Raw genomic sequence first — 14,640 nt, forward strand, 5'->3', positions numbered from 1 at the left:
AAGAATTATATAACAATAAAGTATAAAAATAACAATATTAAGAAGAATCATTAAATGATAACAATATGCATTTAATGTAAAAACTCAAGTGAGCTTTACATATATATATATATAGATTGATTATTGTTATTATTATTACTTTAGATAATGTTAATTTTTATTTCCAAATATGATATACATAATTTTTTTTTACAATTAGTAAAGAATATGTTAAATACTATAGATGTTATTAATAACTAGTTAATATTGTTTTAATGTATAGATCAATTGATTTTCACCCACACTCCTAGTTTGTAGTTTTATAAAGAACCAATGAGAATAGTTCTATCTAAAAATTGTTGTAATAATTTATCCTTGCTCTTACAAAAATGACTGCTTAGTGCTCACTCAGTTATTCACTTCTTTGGCTTTTCATCTTCTTTCTCTCACTAAATCTCTAAACAATGGCTTCAGTGTAGTCCACCATGACTCTTCAAAATCTTCATTCCGCAATCCCTCACAAACACAATTCCAAAGAGTTGCAAGTGTTGTGAGTGGTTCCATCAATCGTGCCAATCGTTTGAACAAAGTAGTTGTCCAAACAAACACAACTGAACCAACTGTAACCTCAACCTCAGATACTGATGGGTATTACATGAGTTTTTATGTTGGAACCCCACCTTTTAAGGTCTTTGGTATTCTTGATACCGTTAGTAATCTTCTTTGGTTGCAGTGCAAACCTTGCAAGTTTGTTACAACCAACACTCTCCAATTTTGTATCCAACAAAATCCAAGACATATGGAACCATTCCTGGCTCTTCTTCTAAATGTCAGTCTTTGGTTGATTCTAATCCTTGTTCTAATAATACTAAGCAAACTTGTGAGTACACCATTATCTATGGTCATAAATCAACTTCACAAGGAGATTTTAGTATTGAAACCTTCACTTTGAAGTCCAAAAATGGCTCTCCCATCTCATTTCCAAACATTGTCATTGGATGTGGACATAACAATACACTTCCATTTATGTTTACAGAGCCAAATGCCGGCACAATTGGCCTTATAGGTGGCCATCTTTCTCTAATAACTCAAATGGGTTCTTCAATTGGTGGGAAGTTCTCCTATTGTTTGGTGCCAATGTTTCTAGATCCTAACACCTCAAGCGAACTCAATTTTTGTGATGCTGCTATTGTTTCTAGAAAGGGGGCTGTCTCAACTCCCATAGTCCAAGGTCTCTTAATCTTGGAAGCATTTAGTGTGGGAAACAAGAGAATAGAGTTTGGAAACTCTTCCTCTGGATCTATTCAAGAGGGAAATACCTTAATTGACTCAGGCACAACAATAAGTTTTTTGCTAGATGATGTTTACTACATACTAGAACAAATAGTGAAGGATGTGGTTAAACTAAATCCTATTGAAGATCCTACTCAATTAGGATTTAGTCTTTGCTACGAAACTACGACGTTACAACTGCTGGTGATGCGTGCACCATGCGTGCAGAGCCATGCTTTTGGCACATCAGAGAAGGAGGCACGCATGCATGTGCGTAAGCACAGGAGTTTGGCATTTTTTTCAAGCCTGCACGCATGGTGCACGCACAGGCGTACCCTCCTCGCCGGGGGAATCAACTTCAATTATTTCAGCTCAAAACCTCTTATTCAATGCTTATTACTCCTCCCAAAAACTCTTTTGCTCATTATTGCTAACTTTTGAAACCCTTTTGCCTTCATTCTCCTTCAACCCTTTCCATTCTTCATAAATTTGATTCCATGGACAATGGAATTTCTCCTTCGAGTGTCATAAATGAGGGGTTCACATTGAACACACCATCAAAGCATCTTTGTAACTATCAAACCTCAATTCTAATGAACAATTAAGACATGAAAGATCGGGTTTTTAGCTGCACAAGATTTCGTCCCATAATGCTCCCAATTGCTCTAACATCTAGACCAAGGACTTAAATGCAACAAGACTCAACTATTATCGTTTAATTTTGCCTATAAATAGGATTTTGTGATTTAAGTTATGTATCTTAGTTTTTTTGAAGTTTAATCTTGTGTAAGGTGATTTGAAGTTTCTTTAAGGCTCTTATTCAGGTTAGAAAAATGTTTACCTTAGCCATGCTTGGCTAAGTTTCTTTTAGCATTTGGGATGTGGATCCCTTACTTGTTTATGTTTTGAACTTTTGAGGTTTTATATGGAATAAGTGTTTTCTTTCTATGAGCCTAACCTTCTCTTTCAATATTAGCTTGAATGCATGCAAGTTATCTTACCTTTCTATGCACAAATGGAAGTTTGGTTTATAATGTTACCGGGAGAGAGAATTCTTGACTTGCAAAAGAGGTTCACCCACTTAACTAATCATTTAATTGCTCTTGGTAAAGAATTTACTAACAAAGATTTGAATTTGAAGGTTCTTAGATCTTTGACAAGGGCTTGACAACCAAAGGTGACTGCAATTTCAGAAAAGAATAGTCTATCAAAGATGACCTTAGTTGCACCCTTTGGAAAACTTCAAGAACAACAATTAGAATTCAACCATTTGGAGCAACAAGAAGGACTTGAAAAGAATGTGAGATCCATTGCTTTGAAGTCTAAAGCTAAGGATTATGATAGTTCTCAAGAAGAGGAATCTCAATCTGAAAGTGAAAAGGATGATGAAAATATTAAAGTCCTAGTAAAAAGTTTGCTAAATTTCTAGAGAGAAACATGGCTAAGAAATCAGGTCAAGTCAAGAAGGTTGAGAAGAAGAATGAAGCATCAACTTCAAGAAAAAAGTTCACTTGATTTGAGTGTGGATAACCAGGCCATGTTAACAGTGATTGTCCCTCTCCAAAAGAAGAATGGACTCAAAGGCAAGAAGGATAGAAAGCAAAGAAGAGTATATATTGCTTGGGAAGACAATGATGTTACCACAACCTCAAGTTCTGAAAATGAAGAACAAGCCCATCTATCTTTGATGGTTTCACATCACTTCGATAATGATGAAGGTTAGTGATTTTGACTCAAGTGATAAACATTCTTATGATGAATTGTAAAATGCTTTTGATGAATTGCATGATGAGTTCTTAAAATTCTCTAAGTTACATGCTAAACAAAAGAAAATTATAACATCTCTAGAGGGTAAATATAAACGCATGCAAGAAGAATTAGATGAAGTTAAATCTAAAGTGTTTGCTCAAAATGATTGCTTAACATGTGCCCAGTGGCGGATCCAGGACCCCGGGGTCAGGGGGTTCAAAATTTTCAAATGAGCACATCGATAAAAAATATAATTAAAAACAATTGTCATATGTTGGTGGAATATTTCACTCTCATATAAAATCCAGTCTCATTTCACTTCAATTTCATATACACAAACTAAATTCAGCAAAAGGAAAAGCAAAACAAAATAGTAGCAAACTAGCAGTTAGGGTTTTCAATTTCCCTTCACATTTCAATTTGGGGGTTTAGGTTTTCAATTCCTAACTTTCAAGCTTCAAGAGCAGCGGACAGAGAGAGTTGGGGTTTTTAATTTCCCTTCACTTCACATTTCAATTTGGGGGTTTAGGTTTTCAATTTGGGGTTTTTCAATTTGGGGGTATTCAATTCCTAACTAACCTTCAAGCTTCAACAGCAGCAGAGAGAGAGAGTGGTGGTGCGTTGGCTTTGTGCACTTGGGCAGCCGGCCACCGGTGGTGGTGGACTGGTGGCGTGGTGCGTTGCAGCGTTGTGCACTTGTGAACACTGAATGAGTGCGTGAGGGAGAGAGAAAGGAGTGAACAGAGAACGTGAATGAGTGGTGATGGCTGGGGCCTGGTGGTACCGTGGTGGTGGCCGGTGGTGCGTCGGCCGGTAGTGGATCGGTGGTGGGCAGGTGGTGTGAACTGTGAATCGTGAGTGAGGTGAGGTGAGAACGTGAGAGTGAGTGCGTGAGAGAGAGAGAGAGAGGAGTGATCGAGTGAGGAGTGAGTGCTGACTGGGGAGTGGGGCCTAGGACCTGGGTGCAATTTTCAAATTTCCGGGGGTTCAAAAAAAATCACTCTAGGGGGGTAAGTAGGAATTTTTTTTTCCAGGGGGGGGTTCATTGAACCCCCTAAGCTCAACGTGGGTCCGCCCCTGGTGTGAACTGTGAATCGTGAGTGAGGTGAGATGAGAACGTGAGAGTGAGTGCGTGAGAGAGAGAGAGAGAGAGAGAGAGAGAGAGAGTGAGGAGTGAGTGCTGACTGGGGAGTAGGGCCTAGGACCTGGGTGCAATTTTCAAATTTCAGGGGGTTCAAAAAAAATCAGACTAGGGGGTAAGTAGGAATTTTTTTTTTCAGGGGGTTCAGTTGAACCCCCTCAGCTCAACGTGGGTCCGCCCATGCATGTGCCAATCTGAAATTGTGGAATTAAACCAAGTTATATGTAACTTTGAAAAAGGAAAGAATGATTTGGATAGTTTACAAAGTAATCAAAGGGATGCTAATGATAGAAGTGGACTAGGGTATTCTAACCATGGTAAATCTAGTGGAGTTAAGAAGGCCACTTTTGTCAAATCAAGCAATACATATAACCATGGTCAACAAAAAAAAAGATGCTTGTTAGTGCTTAACCTAGAAAAACATATAACAGGAATGCTTACTTGGAGGACTATTCTGGCCAAACAAATAATTGGAAAACACAGAAAAAAAAAATAAGATTTTTTTTACTCTTCACGCCCTGGATTACGTCCTGGATTAAAATTATTGACCCTATAGATATAGTAATATGGAGAAGACAAAATTGTTTCAAGCACCGACAGAACCAGAAGCGCCCCTTGTTTCCGAGCCCTGCTTTGGTCTCTGGTTTGATGGTTGCACGTGCTAAAAATAGGTTGAGCACCTTGCTCAAGGAAATTTAGAATAACGGGGTCTCCGTGCAGCTTCAAGTCACGCCACTCTCACCAAGATAGAATCATGGTCACATCTGTAGTATATATAAAGTTATTATGCTCGTAAGAAGAAAGCATTTTACAAGAAACCTACTTACTTTTATTGTATCTTCCAAGGTCACACTCCGAATACATGTAATTTTAGAATATATGATGTTCCTAATGGAGAATATGTGTGGGTTGAGAAAGGAACTAACCTCAAAGGACCCAAAGATTATTAGGTACCTAGGAAGAACCATTGATTTTCTTTTTGTAGATGTGTGTGGAAACCAATTAAATGCTAACATTGTTATATAAAGATGGCTTAAATACTCTAGGGGTCCCTGAAATTGTACCCCGTAACAAAATAAGTCCCTGAAAAATTTTTTTCCGATTCCGGATCCCTGGAATTGTTTTTTTAATCAGAATAAGTCCCTACACATGTTTTTAGCCTATCTGGCATATTTTTTGCTGACTCAACATTTACACGTGGCTTTTTCATTTATTTTAATTACACATGGAATTAAAAAAACTATTTTACTTTATTTTAAATATAAATCCTTTTTTACCTAATTAACCTAACTCTAATTAAACCCACTAACCTAATTAACATAACCCTAAATTCCCAAATCAAAATCTATCAGAACTGAAAGGAAAGAAAGGAAAGTCGAAGAAGGAGAAAGAGAAGCAGAGGTAGAAGGTGAAGGAAGGATTCGAGGAAAGAGGGAGAGCGACGACGAACACGAGGGAGCCAGAGTGAAGAGGAACGACTGATCCTGAACCTTCTGCGAGTGAAGACAAGCGAAGCTTTGACTGTAACCATCGAAAGTTCAAGGTATGTCATTCACGGTATTCGAACGATTTGAGCTGCTGTTAAAAGTTAGGTTACATATCGACTTGTTGTTGCTGCTATGGTTGTGCATTCTGTTTAGTGAGCTGCTCTTGTTTCATTATGTATAGTGAGCTGCTCTTGTTTCATTTTGTATAGTGAGCTGCTCTTGTTGCTATTTCAGGAATGGAACAAGTGTATTTCAACATACATTTCCACCACAAGGGTCGGTTTTCCGACACACCGATGAAGTATGTTGGAGGTCAGATATGTGAAGTACCTAGAGTGGAGTTGGATCTGTTTTCGTTCTTTTGTGTCAGAGACCTTGTGCGGGGTTTTCTTGGTTATCCTGATGATCACTATAAGCTTTGGTGGAAAAGGCGAGAAGAATGCTTTGATCTTGACCTGAAGCAAATATGCCTGGACAAGGATGCTATGGAAATTGCAAGGTATGTTCAGTCTGGGGTAAGGCAGGTGGATGTCTACCTTGAACATACAGTGGAGTTGCCAGTGGAAGAAGAACCTGCTGCTGCTGTGAATGTTGAAATGCCAGTGGAAGAAGAACCTGCTGCTGCTATGAATGTTGAAATGCCAGTGGAAAAACCTGCTTCTGTGATGAATGAAGAGGGACACCAGCTGAGGCAGAGGGAGGATTCAATTAATAAAGGCAAACAAGTAATGGAAGATGATAGTTGTTCCATATATGAATCTGACTCTGGGATTTCATGGTCCAGTCCTAGCCCTAGTGCATCTGACATCTCAAATAGTGAAACTGAGAGATGTAAGGACTTACCCAATGATGGATTTGAAGATTTGGATGAGCCAAACACAAACACTAATGCTAATGTTGAAACTGGAAGAAGAGAAAAACTGCCTTCAAGGAGGAACATAGAGAGGGTGTTGGCATTGGCTGAAGGTGAGAATGAGAAAGGAGATGAGCATAATATGGAGAATGAGTATTACAGTGATGATTTGCTTAGTGACCCCTCAAGTGGTGAAGAAGATAATGGGAGGAAGGTCATGAGGTATGTAAGGTTCAGGAAGGAAGATTTGACCAAAGACTATGTGTTCAAGTTGGGGATGGAATTTGCTACCACCACAGAGTTCAAGGAAGCTATCCTAAAACACTCAGTGTTGAATGGGAAGGAAGTTATGTTCAAGAAGAATGATAAGGAGAGAGTGAGGTTTAAATGCAAACCTTCTTCCCAGCCACCTACAAAACTTGCTGGAAAACCACCACATCCAACAAGACCTTCTTCCCAGCCACCTCCACCAAAACCACAACAGCCACCAAAAGCTACATCACAGCCCACTACAAGATCAGCTGCTAAGTCTGGCCTAGGAGGAAGAAAGAGAGGTCGTGACAATGAGATTGGCCATTGGGTTCTAAATGACTTCAAAGATGCTGCAACTAGATCTACAATTAGAAGAGGAAAAGCCAAAGTTGTTGGCAGTGAAGGACAGGGAAATAAAGGGAGGATGTCAAAGAAGTAAGAAGGGAATCTGGCACATGGGACAACAGGACCACCACTATCTTTTTGTAATAGTATTAGTGGGGACTAGTGTTTACTTTAGTTAATGGGGGACCACTTAATATCATTTTGTAATGGGCATGGCCCTAATGACAATCATTTTGTTTTGTATTGTTGTTGGTACTTGCTGTCTTCTATGTACCCTTGACTTGAATTATGTTTCTTAATGTTAAAGTCTGGAAGTATTGCATGAAGCTTGTGCTCTTAAATTGTTGTTTATGTGTACTACAAGTGGTGGATCTGTTTATGGCTCCCTTTGCCTTTATTTATACTACTGATGTCTTAAATTAACAGAGCAAAGCTTTTGAATGGAACAAAAGAGAGTAATGGAGCCAACAACCATTTCTGATTCATTTCATTAAGTGAACATAGCATTCATTACATAAGGAGCTATTGAAAAACGATTGCATTACATTCATGGCTACATTCATTACACAAGGGACATTGCATTCAAGTTCATTACACAACATCACCAAACCTAGAAATACTTTGCCAAAACTACAGCACACCCTAAAACTAACAACACCAACAACACATTGCTCTTCAAGCCCTCATTTTTCAGTTTGAGCTTTAACTTGGCAATCTTCTTGTCTTTCATTTCATTCTTGTCTTCCATGATCTTGCCAATCACACTCTGCATGATTTCCTTCATGTCTCCCTGCAGCTCTTCCCTCAGCTTACCAATTTTATTGTCCATCATCTCAGTAAGGTCCTCAACACTCTTCAATTCTACATTCACTTTAGAGGATTCCTCATTATCAGCCTCATTTTCAGCTTCACCTTCAGCTTTGACCCATTCAAAGAAACCACAGGTCCTACTTTCCTGAAACACATACCAAAAGATCATTGAAAGGGGTAGACAAAGGGAATTTATAGGATGAAATTGTAAGCTTAAGCTTGGAAACCAATTCTGCCTATTTACCTTCCAATCAGGACATCTCCAAAAAAGCTTTCCAGGATTAAGCTTGGAATTGGACTTGTACATAATGACTTGTTTGCCACAACCACAACTTTTCTCTGGGCATGGGGTGCAGAAGCTGGACGATCGAGCACAGAATCGTGTGTTCTGGGTCGATTCGCACATCTGGTTGTTCATCCTCGTTGTCGAGCCACCGTGTCCGCTCCATGCCTTTTGGTTCTGGGTCATCGCGTCGTTCACCTAAGTCGTTGTGGCCACCGTTCCCGCCGTCGAACACTAACGCTTCCTTCCTTCACCTTCTACCTCTGCTTCTCTTTCTCCTTCTTCGACTTTCCTTTCTTTCCTTTCAGTTCTGATAGATTTTGATTTGGGAATTTAGGGTTATGTTAATTAGGTTAGTGGGTTTAATTAGAGTTAGGTTAATTAGGTAAAAAAGGATTTATATTTAAAATAAAGTAAAATAGTTTTTTTAATTCCATGTGTAATTAAAATAAATGAAAAAGCCACGTGTAAATGTTGAGTCAGCAAAAAATATGCCAGATAGGCTAAAAACATGTGTAGGGACTTATTCTAATTAAAAAAACAATTCCAGGGATCCGGAATCGGAAAAAAAATTTTCAGGGACTTATTTTGTTACGGGGTACAATTTCAGGGACCCCTAGAGTATTTAAGCCTATAAAGATCGGTTGTTCAAGGCACACATAGAAATCATATGGTATCGGTAAGGTTAAATTTCAAATTTAAATAAAACAATTGTCACTTTCAATTAGCATTGCGAACATTCCTATGTCGGAAACAATTGTCACTTTCAATTGGTTGTGGACGTCGAGCCGTTGAGGTACGAGAAAACATTTCTTTATGAAACTACAATTAGTAACGTAAGTTTTTACACGCATATGAGTTTTTCCCGCGCGATTCCAAACATACAATACAATTATGTTTGATCAAATTCCATTGAACAAAACTGATGGAAAAATTTCCTTACATGTTCTCATTCTTGTAAAGCCCAAATAAATTTTCCAAATCTTGGAAATGGAAGTTTTTAATTTACCAAAACACACGCTAATACAGTTAACCTCATTCTTTAAGCTTCTAGTGGAATTTTATGTTGACAAACCTTGTATAGTGTAAGAAAAAAATAGTTATTTCTTGATGGTTGTGTTTTGCCATTATGCTTCTATAGGACACTCCTTTTATGATAGCAGGGGAAAAGTAGTTTCATCTCTTTTGATAAAAAAAAAATGTATAGTTAATAGATAGGCTTCATTCTCCTTCTATGAACAACAATAGCTCTCCTGAACTTGTGTCATATACAGCCAACATATCACATGTTTCACGCCTTTGGTTATTGAGGTCGTACAACAAACCTAAATTAGAATTCAAGTATACTCCATGTTATTTGTGTGTGTGTGTGTGTGTGTGTGTGTGAAGTATACTCTACATGTGTTCATTGACTAGCCCAAATCACAAAGTTATCTTAGTATGGTGAAAAATAGCAATGTAACATTCTAGGGATGTTCAAATTCATGAGTTCCAATTTCCCTTAAAATCTAATGGCAGTTCTTTGAGTTCTATAAAGTTAATCATAGTACTACAATTAACTCTCATGTTATGCCCTTAATTCGAGTTATACATACTCATTCAAATGCATTTACAGTCTACCACTTCTAGCCTTCCTAATGATAATTTCTCTAATGACTTTCTACTGTCTCTTCCATGACAATAAGACTTATTTCTTCTACCACTTCTAGCCTTTCTAATGATAATTTCTCTAATGACTTTCAATTGTCTCTCTTCCATGACAATAAGACTTTCTCTACAACGGAGCTACCACAATTCCACTTTGGAGGAAGTAGCTCATGTTCACTTCTTGCATGTTTGGATCAACTTTTATTTCCATATAAACAATTCCAGCATGTAGAACAGAAAAAACTCCCCAGAATTGACTTCTAGCATGTGTGGATCAACCTCCATGTTCAAGTATACCATTCATAACTCTTCTTTCATTTTTGTTTTCTCCGGGGCGATGTGGTATAGGAGGCATTTACAGAAACAGCAAGAATGAGATCTTGGGGTTGTTCTCCAAAAACATGGGGGAGGGTTTTGCGTTTGAGGCTGAGGTTTGGGCTATCCATGAAGCTCTACATCTCTGTGCAGTCAGGCAAATCAAATTTCTACTGATAGAGATCGACTCTTCCTTAGAAGTAGGATGAGTCAATAATAGAAGCAACAGGCCTTGGAAACTACTGAATGTGCTAAACCAAATTGACTTGTGGATGGTGGAGGTGCGATGCCTTAGAGTTAATTATATTTTTAGAGAAGCAAACACTGAAGCTGACAGATTAGCGAAGAGAGGAGCTGACTTTCCAAGAGATTTAGTCCATTTTAATTCTTCTTTTTAATCCGTTTGGAGGTCGTGTTACTAGCTGCAGCAACTCTTTCTGTATTGTAATTTCTGCCGCTTTGTTGGAGGACATTGTTCTAATTGTTAGTGTTGACTCTTGAATGAATACTCTTTTTCCCTCTCTTGGGTTTTTTCCCATTGGGTTTTCCCTTGAGAGGTTTTAACAAGGCTTGTTCATGAGTTATTTAACACTGTTTTTCCGCCTTCATCAGCTTTTGTCCACACTATGAGAGGGTTGTTCTCATATACTTTTAAATCCAATAAATCCACTTTTATTCTCAAAAAAAAACAGAGATAAGCTCTGAGTTGGGTTTTATGTTGTGTTAAAGATTTGCTTGTTTCAACCCATGTACTGAATGGTTCATCCAAATATCACAGGACATGCAAAATGATCATTGCACGAATAAGACCTATTAACTGTACCCTTACACGATTGCAGAGTGCATAAAGCCCAACAAAACTGATGCACATAGTCCTTTATGATTTAAACTTTCCTTCTCAAAATAAATTTCCACAGGTTTGGTAACCTCTGAAAATTGATTGAATAACTATTCACTCATTAAAAGAAATATAAAAAAAAAAAAACAGCCTATAGCTTCTGATCAATTACGTACATTGGCTTGACTTCAAAATATTTTAAGATCCTAGTACCTTAAGAAGCCCCTTTACTTTGATTCTGGCCCTTTGGGTCCTGAAGAGAAGAATTTGGAGTTGCCATTGAACCTTTACTCTCCTCACCTAAATTTGGCTTTGACTTGAGAGAATTATGCTTACTAAAACGGTCTTCATCTACAGCTCTGTTTGATGTTGAAGCGCTACTTGTGTCCCTTGGGGCAGAAGAATTTTGAAGTTCTTTTCCATCATCAGCTGTCTGATTTTTTGCTACATTGCTGCTTGATTGTTTCTTTGTTTCAACCACAATCTCCTTTAGAGCCTCTTCCAGTTTCTCCAGTCTCACTTTCACCTCCATAAGCTGCGGATCGGATTTCGCTTCCCGTTCCTCAGGAGGATTAAGTTCCATTTCTTTTTCTTTTTCTTTCTGTTCTTCTTCTTCCTTCACCTTCCTTTTCTGCTCTACTTCCTATAAAGTGATTTGGGGGGAAAGTGATCATCAACAAGGAAAATCAACACAAAAAAGTAGTACTATTCCTCAGATTACTTAAGTGAACAATTACAACTCTACAAGGTCAAATGGATATACAAATAAAAAACCCACAAACTTTGCTCACAAATTACCAACAAGGAACAGTTCAACAAAAACTAAGAAAATAATCCACATAATTCTAATAAATAGGAAGCAAGTAGCCCTCAATACCCCGTTAGATCTCAGCCTACAATGCCACAAATAATTGCACAATGGGTGAAGCATCTAGGACATGATTTACACAGAAGCAATGTCTAGCCAGGAAAAAGAAATGGACTAGAACACCTAACAGTATATCATATTCATAAGTCTTGCATCCCATTTCACAAAAGCTTCAGAGAGTACATCTACACAGAGCCCTGAACTGAAGTGGTATAAATATAAAGAAGCATAAATGATTTACAAGCATCCTTCTAACATCTATATGATACCCCAAAACATCACCCTTAAACTACGATTAGGATGCATTAGCGCTTATTCATAAGCTTATTTAAGAAGCTTATTGAAATAAACTCAAAATAACTTATGACAGGTATAAGCGCTTACTCATAAGCTACTTTAAGCAGCTTATGAAAATAACCTCCAAACAGCTTATAGGTTTACCCAAAGACCTGCACAAGCATAATATAAACTCAAATAAGTAGTTCAAAACCCAGCTTTACAATAATCAGTAAAGAGGGGAAGAATACGTACCACCTCCATTTTTCTCATGTCATAACGAGCATACTGCGCCACCAAATACACAGCTGTGGAATGAAAAAAAAAAAAAACTAAATTTGATGTTACCAATAGTTTTTCAGAAAAAAATAACAATAATAATTAATAAGGTCAGGTGTAGAGGAAAAACTTGAAAGCGTGAGAATCATACCCAAGGAAGGCATACAGGCAAAAAAAAATTGCACAAGATGGAAATCAAACCTGCCCAAGAAAGACAATGATGCAGCAAAGTAAGAATTTTTTAAGAGTGCAATTAAAGTGCTCAACGAAAAGGTAAGGAGGAGATGAAAAACTGAAAAGGGTTACCCAAACTTTTTCTTCTGTGGGGGCTCGGTGAAAAGCATCTTAACAGCAGTCATCATGTCGAGATTTTTTATCTGGCGATACCTTTCATCGGTGATGATGTTCTTGCTATTGTTGTTGTTCCTCGCTGAGGTACAATAGGAACTGCTTCGGGGGTTGCCGCATAGTGATGATGTCAGAACAAACTTGAATCGCTCTGAGAAGCGCAACCACCTTCCTCCACCGCCAAACATAGATCGCAAATTGGAATTATTATACCCCAACACAAATCTTCAGTGAAAGGTACAATAATGTAGAAAAAATATTCCATCAATTATTAAGAAGATAAAAGGATTAAAAGAAGTTTTCGTTTTTAAGTAACAAGTGGTAGTGTTAAATAATTATATACTGTAATTACACACATATTTCATTCTCTTACTACATCAAAGTAAAATTCAAAAGATAAAATGGAAACATGTAATTAAACATATGCAGAAAACTGTTTATACTATCAGTTTATACTCATCAAATGTCAAGTGTGAAGTTTTCGTTGGTTAACAAGTGCCATCTAAATGTTAACTTTTTTCTTAATCGTGGTTGTTAGACAGAATTAGTATCTAAATTAACTCGTGCATACTCTAGTTACTTACTTTGTATCTAAATTAGACAGACTACCATACTGCTCTCATATATATGGTATCGAAGCATCCACTGGACAATTAGAGATTAGTACTCATTTTGGGAACAAGTGCGGATATCAAGTTATCCACTCCATAGACCTTTCCCTCCTTGAGATAAGCTTACTCACTTAACTAATTCTAAACTCGCCAAATTCAACAGAACAATTAGAAGGAATTTGAACATTCTACTAACCTCACTCGCACAGCATGTGAAAATTCAAAAAAGTTTGTTCAGAAAGTATCGGCACCCCAATTTTCTCGCTATCTCTCACTTCCAATCACATATAACATCTATCATTTATCTCCGTTCTCTTTCTTTGACACTCTTTTTGGGACACCTACCCCATTTGGTTGTCTGCCCAATATTTTCCAATTAATCTATAAAACAAGCAGTAGACCCCTAAACCAGAATTTCAGAGCAAAATCTCTGTCTCTCTCTACCCTCACTGTTAAGACAATTGATCAAACAGTTTGCAGGCAAAAACAAACATACTGAAAATTAACAAAATGAAAAGCATCATGGGCTAAAAAATTAAACTACAGTGAAGAAAGTGAAGCTATGAAGACTAATCCATGGAAGAGGTATGAGAATTAAAACTGAATCTGTTACATTGCTTTCAGAAAACTGTGAATCAAAACAGAGAGTAAATGAGATGACATGGTGGATGTGGCTAACAAGTGGTGACCTGAGAAATTGGTAGCGGCAGTCGGCGACGTGCAGCAGGTGGGGGTGGTGGCGGCGACGGGATTGGAAAGCGCCGGTGGTGGCGGGGAACGGCAGCTACGGCGTGCTTTTCAAGTTTATGATTTGCTTAGAGTTAGAATAAACACTTTGACATTGTTATTCAATCAAATTTTCACATTTTTTTATTTTGATTTGATACATGATAAAATAATATTTTCATATTATATTATACACTCACTTTTTTTTTCTCCATCCGAAAATTATATATACTCACTATGTATAGTTACTAGGTAGTTACCCATGCGATGCACGATTGCTGTATTATTTTTTGAAAATAAAATAAAATATGTCAATAAAATAAATTAACAAAAAGTTAAAATAAGATAAAATCAAAGACATTTGTCCTTCTATTCCAAATGTGTCTAAATTACGTCAAAACAAAAGCAAGGAGCAGTAAATTCTACGTGGAAGAAAAAAAATTGTGCGTGAAGTGAGGTAAGAAAAAGAACCTCAGTGATTGAAGTATCAAGAACCCTCTCAGGGCCATACTTCTCCAACAGACCCATGGTTATCTACAATGAAAGAAAAAAGAGGTTAAT

General features: G+C 37.5%; 3 protein-coding genes across 5 annotated transcripts; 1 reads left to right on the top strand and 2 right to left on the bottom strand.

Moving 5' to 3' along the window:
* The first annotated feature begins 623 nt into the window (after positions 1 to 623).
* On the top strand, positions 624 to 2,419 carry LOC130744570 (aspartic proteinase CDR1-like). Its single transcript, XM_057596743.1, has 3 exons — positions 624 to 627; positions 713 to 1,521; positions 2,228 to 2,419. The coding sequence occupies exons 1-3, from the start codon at positions 624 to 626 to the stop codon at positions 2,417 to 2,419; spliced, it is 1,005 nt and encodes a 334-aa protein (XP_057452726.1).
* A 5,116-nt stretch (positions 2,420 to 7,535) lies between these two features.
* LOC130745444 (uncharacterized protein At4g04775-like) lies at positions 7,536 to 8,694 on the bottom strand. The gene is made up of 2 exons (XM_057597711.1): positions 8,133 to 8,694; positions 7,536 to 8,033 (listed from the first exon to the last, which is right to left on the bottom strand). The coding sequence occupies exons 1-2, from the start codon at positions 8,355 to 8,357 to the stop codon at positions 7,689 to 7,691; spliced, it is 570 nt and encodes a 189-aa protein (XP_057453694.1). The 5' UTR covers positions 8,358 to 8,694; the 3' UTR covers positions 7,536 to 7,688.
* Positions 8,695 to 10,915: 2,221 nt separating this feature from the next.
* On the bottom strand, positions 10,916 to 14,200 carry LOC130745445 (uncharacterized). 3 transcript variants are annotated; one of them, XM_057597713.1, is made up of 5 exons: positions 14,043 to 14,200; positions 12,701 to 12,967; positions 12,546 to 12,595; positions 12,371 to 12,423; positions 10,916 to 11,614 (listed from the first exon to the last, which is right to left on the bottom strand). In XM_057597713.1, the coding sequence occupies exons 2-5, from the start codon at positions 12,928 to 12,930 to the stop codon at positions 11,186 to 11,188; spliced, it is 762 nt and encodes a 253-aa protein (XP_057453696.1). In that variant the 5' UTR covers positions 12,931 to 12,967; positions 14,043 to 14,200; the 3' UTR covers positions 10,916 to 11,185. The 3 variants fall into 3 exon arrangements, with proteins under 3 accessions (XP_057453696.1, XP_057453695.1, XP_057453697.1); XM_057597712.1 differs by having other exon boundaries at positions 12,371 to 12,447; XM_057597714.1 differs by having other exon boundaries at positions 12,371 to 12,447; positions 12,701 to 12,910; positions 14,043 to 14,198.
* Between the last annotated feature and the right edge of the window lie 440 nt (positions 14,201 to 14,640).

Source organism: Lotus japonicus, chromosome 3, assembly GCF_012489685.1.
Source record: "Lotus japonicus ecotype B-129 chromosome 3, LjGifu_v1.2".
In the NCBI taxonomy this organism is placed as follows: domain Eukaryota; kingdom Viridiplantae; phylum Streptophyta; class Magnoliopsida; order Fabales; family Fabaceae; genus Lotus; species Lotus japonicus.

What these genes read in the sequence shown, in the direction of transcription:
- LOC130744570 (XM_057596743.1), top strand. An exon ending in AGAAGGAGGCACGCATGCAT is followed by an intron (nt 1,522 to 2,227) that starts GTGCGTAAGCAC and finishes TTTCAATATTAG; the next exon opens with CTTGAATGCATGCAAGTTAT.
- LOC130745444 (XM_057597711.1), bottom strand. Translation starts at nt 8,357, where the DNA reads ATGACCCAGAACCAAAAGGCATGGAGCGGACACGGTGGCTCGACAACG. An exon ending in GGAGATGTCCTGATTGGAAG is followed by an intron (nt 8,034 to 8,132) that starts GTAAATAGGCAG and finishes TATGTGTTTCAG; the next exon opens with GAAAGTAGGACCTGTGGTTT.
- LOC130745445 (XM_057597712.1), bottom strand. Translation starts at nt 12,930, where the DNA reads ATGTTTGGCGGTGGAGGAAGGTGGTTGCGCTTCTCAGAGCGATTCAAG. An exon ending in CCACAGAAGAAAAAGTTTGG is followed by an intron (nt 12,596 to 12,700) that starts GTAACCCTTTTC and finishes TTTCTTGGGCAG; the next exon opens with GTTTGATTTCCATCTTGTGC. An exon ending in ACATGAGAAAAATGGAGGTG is followed by an intron (nt 11,615 to 12,370) that starts GTACGTATTCTT and finishes ATCACTTTATAG; the next exon opens with GAAGTAGAGCAGAAAAGGAA.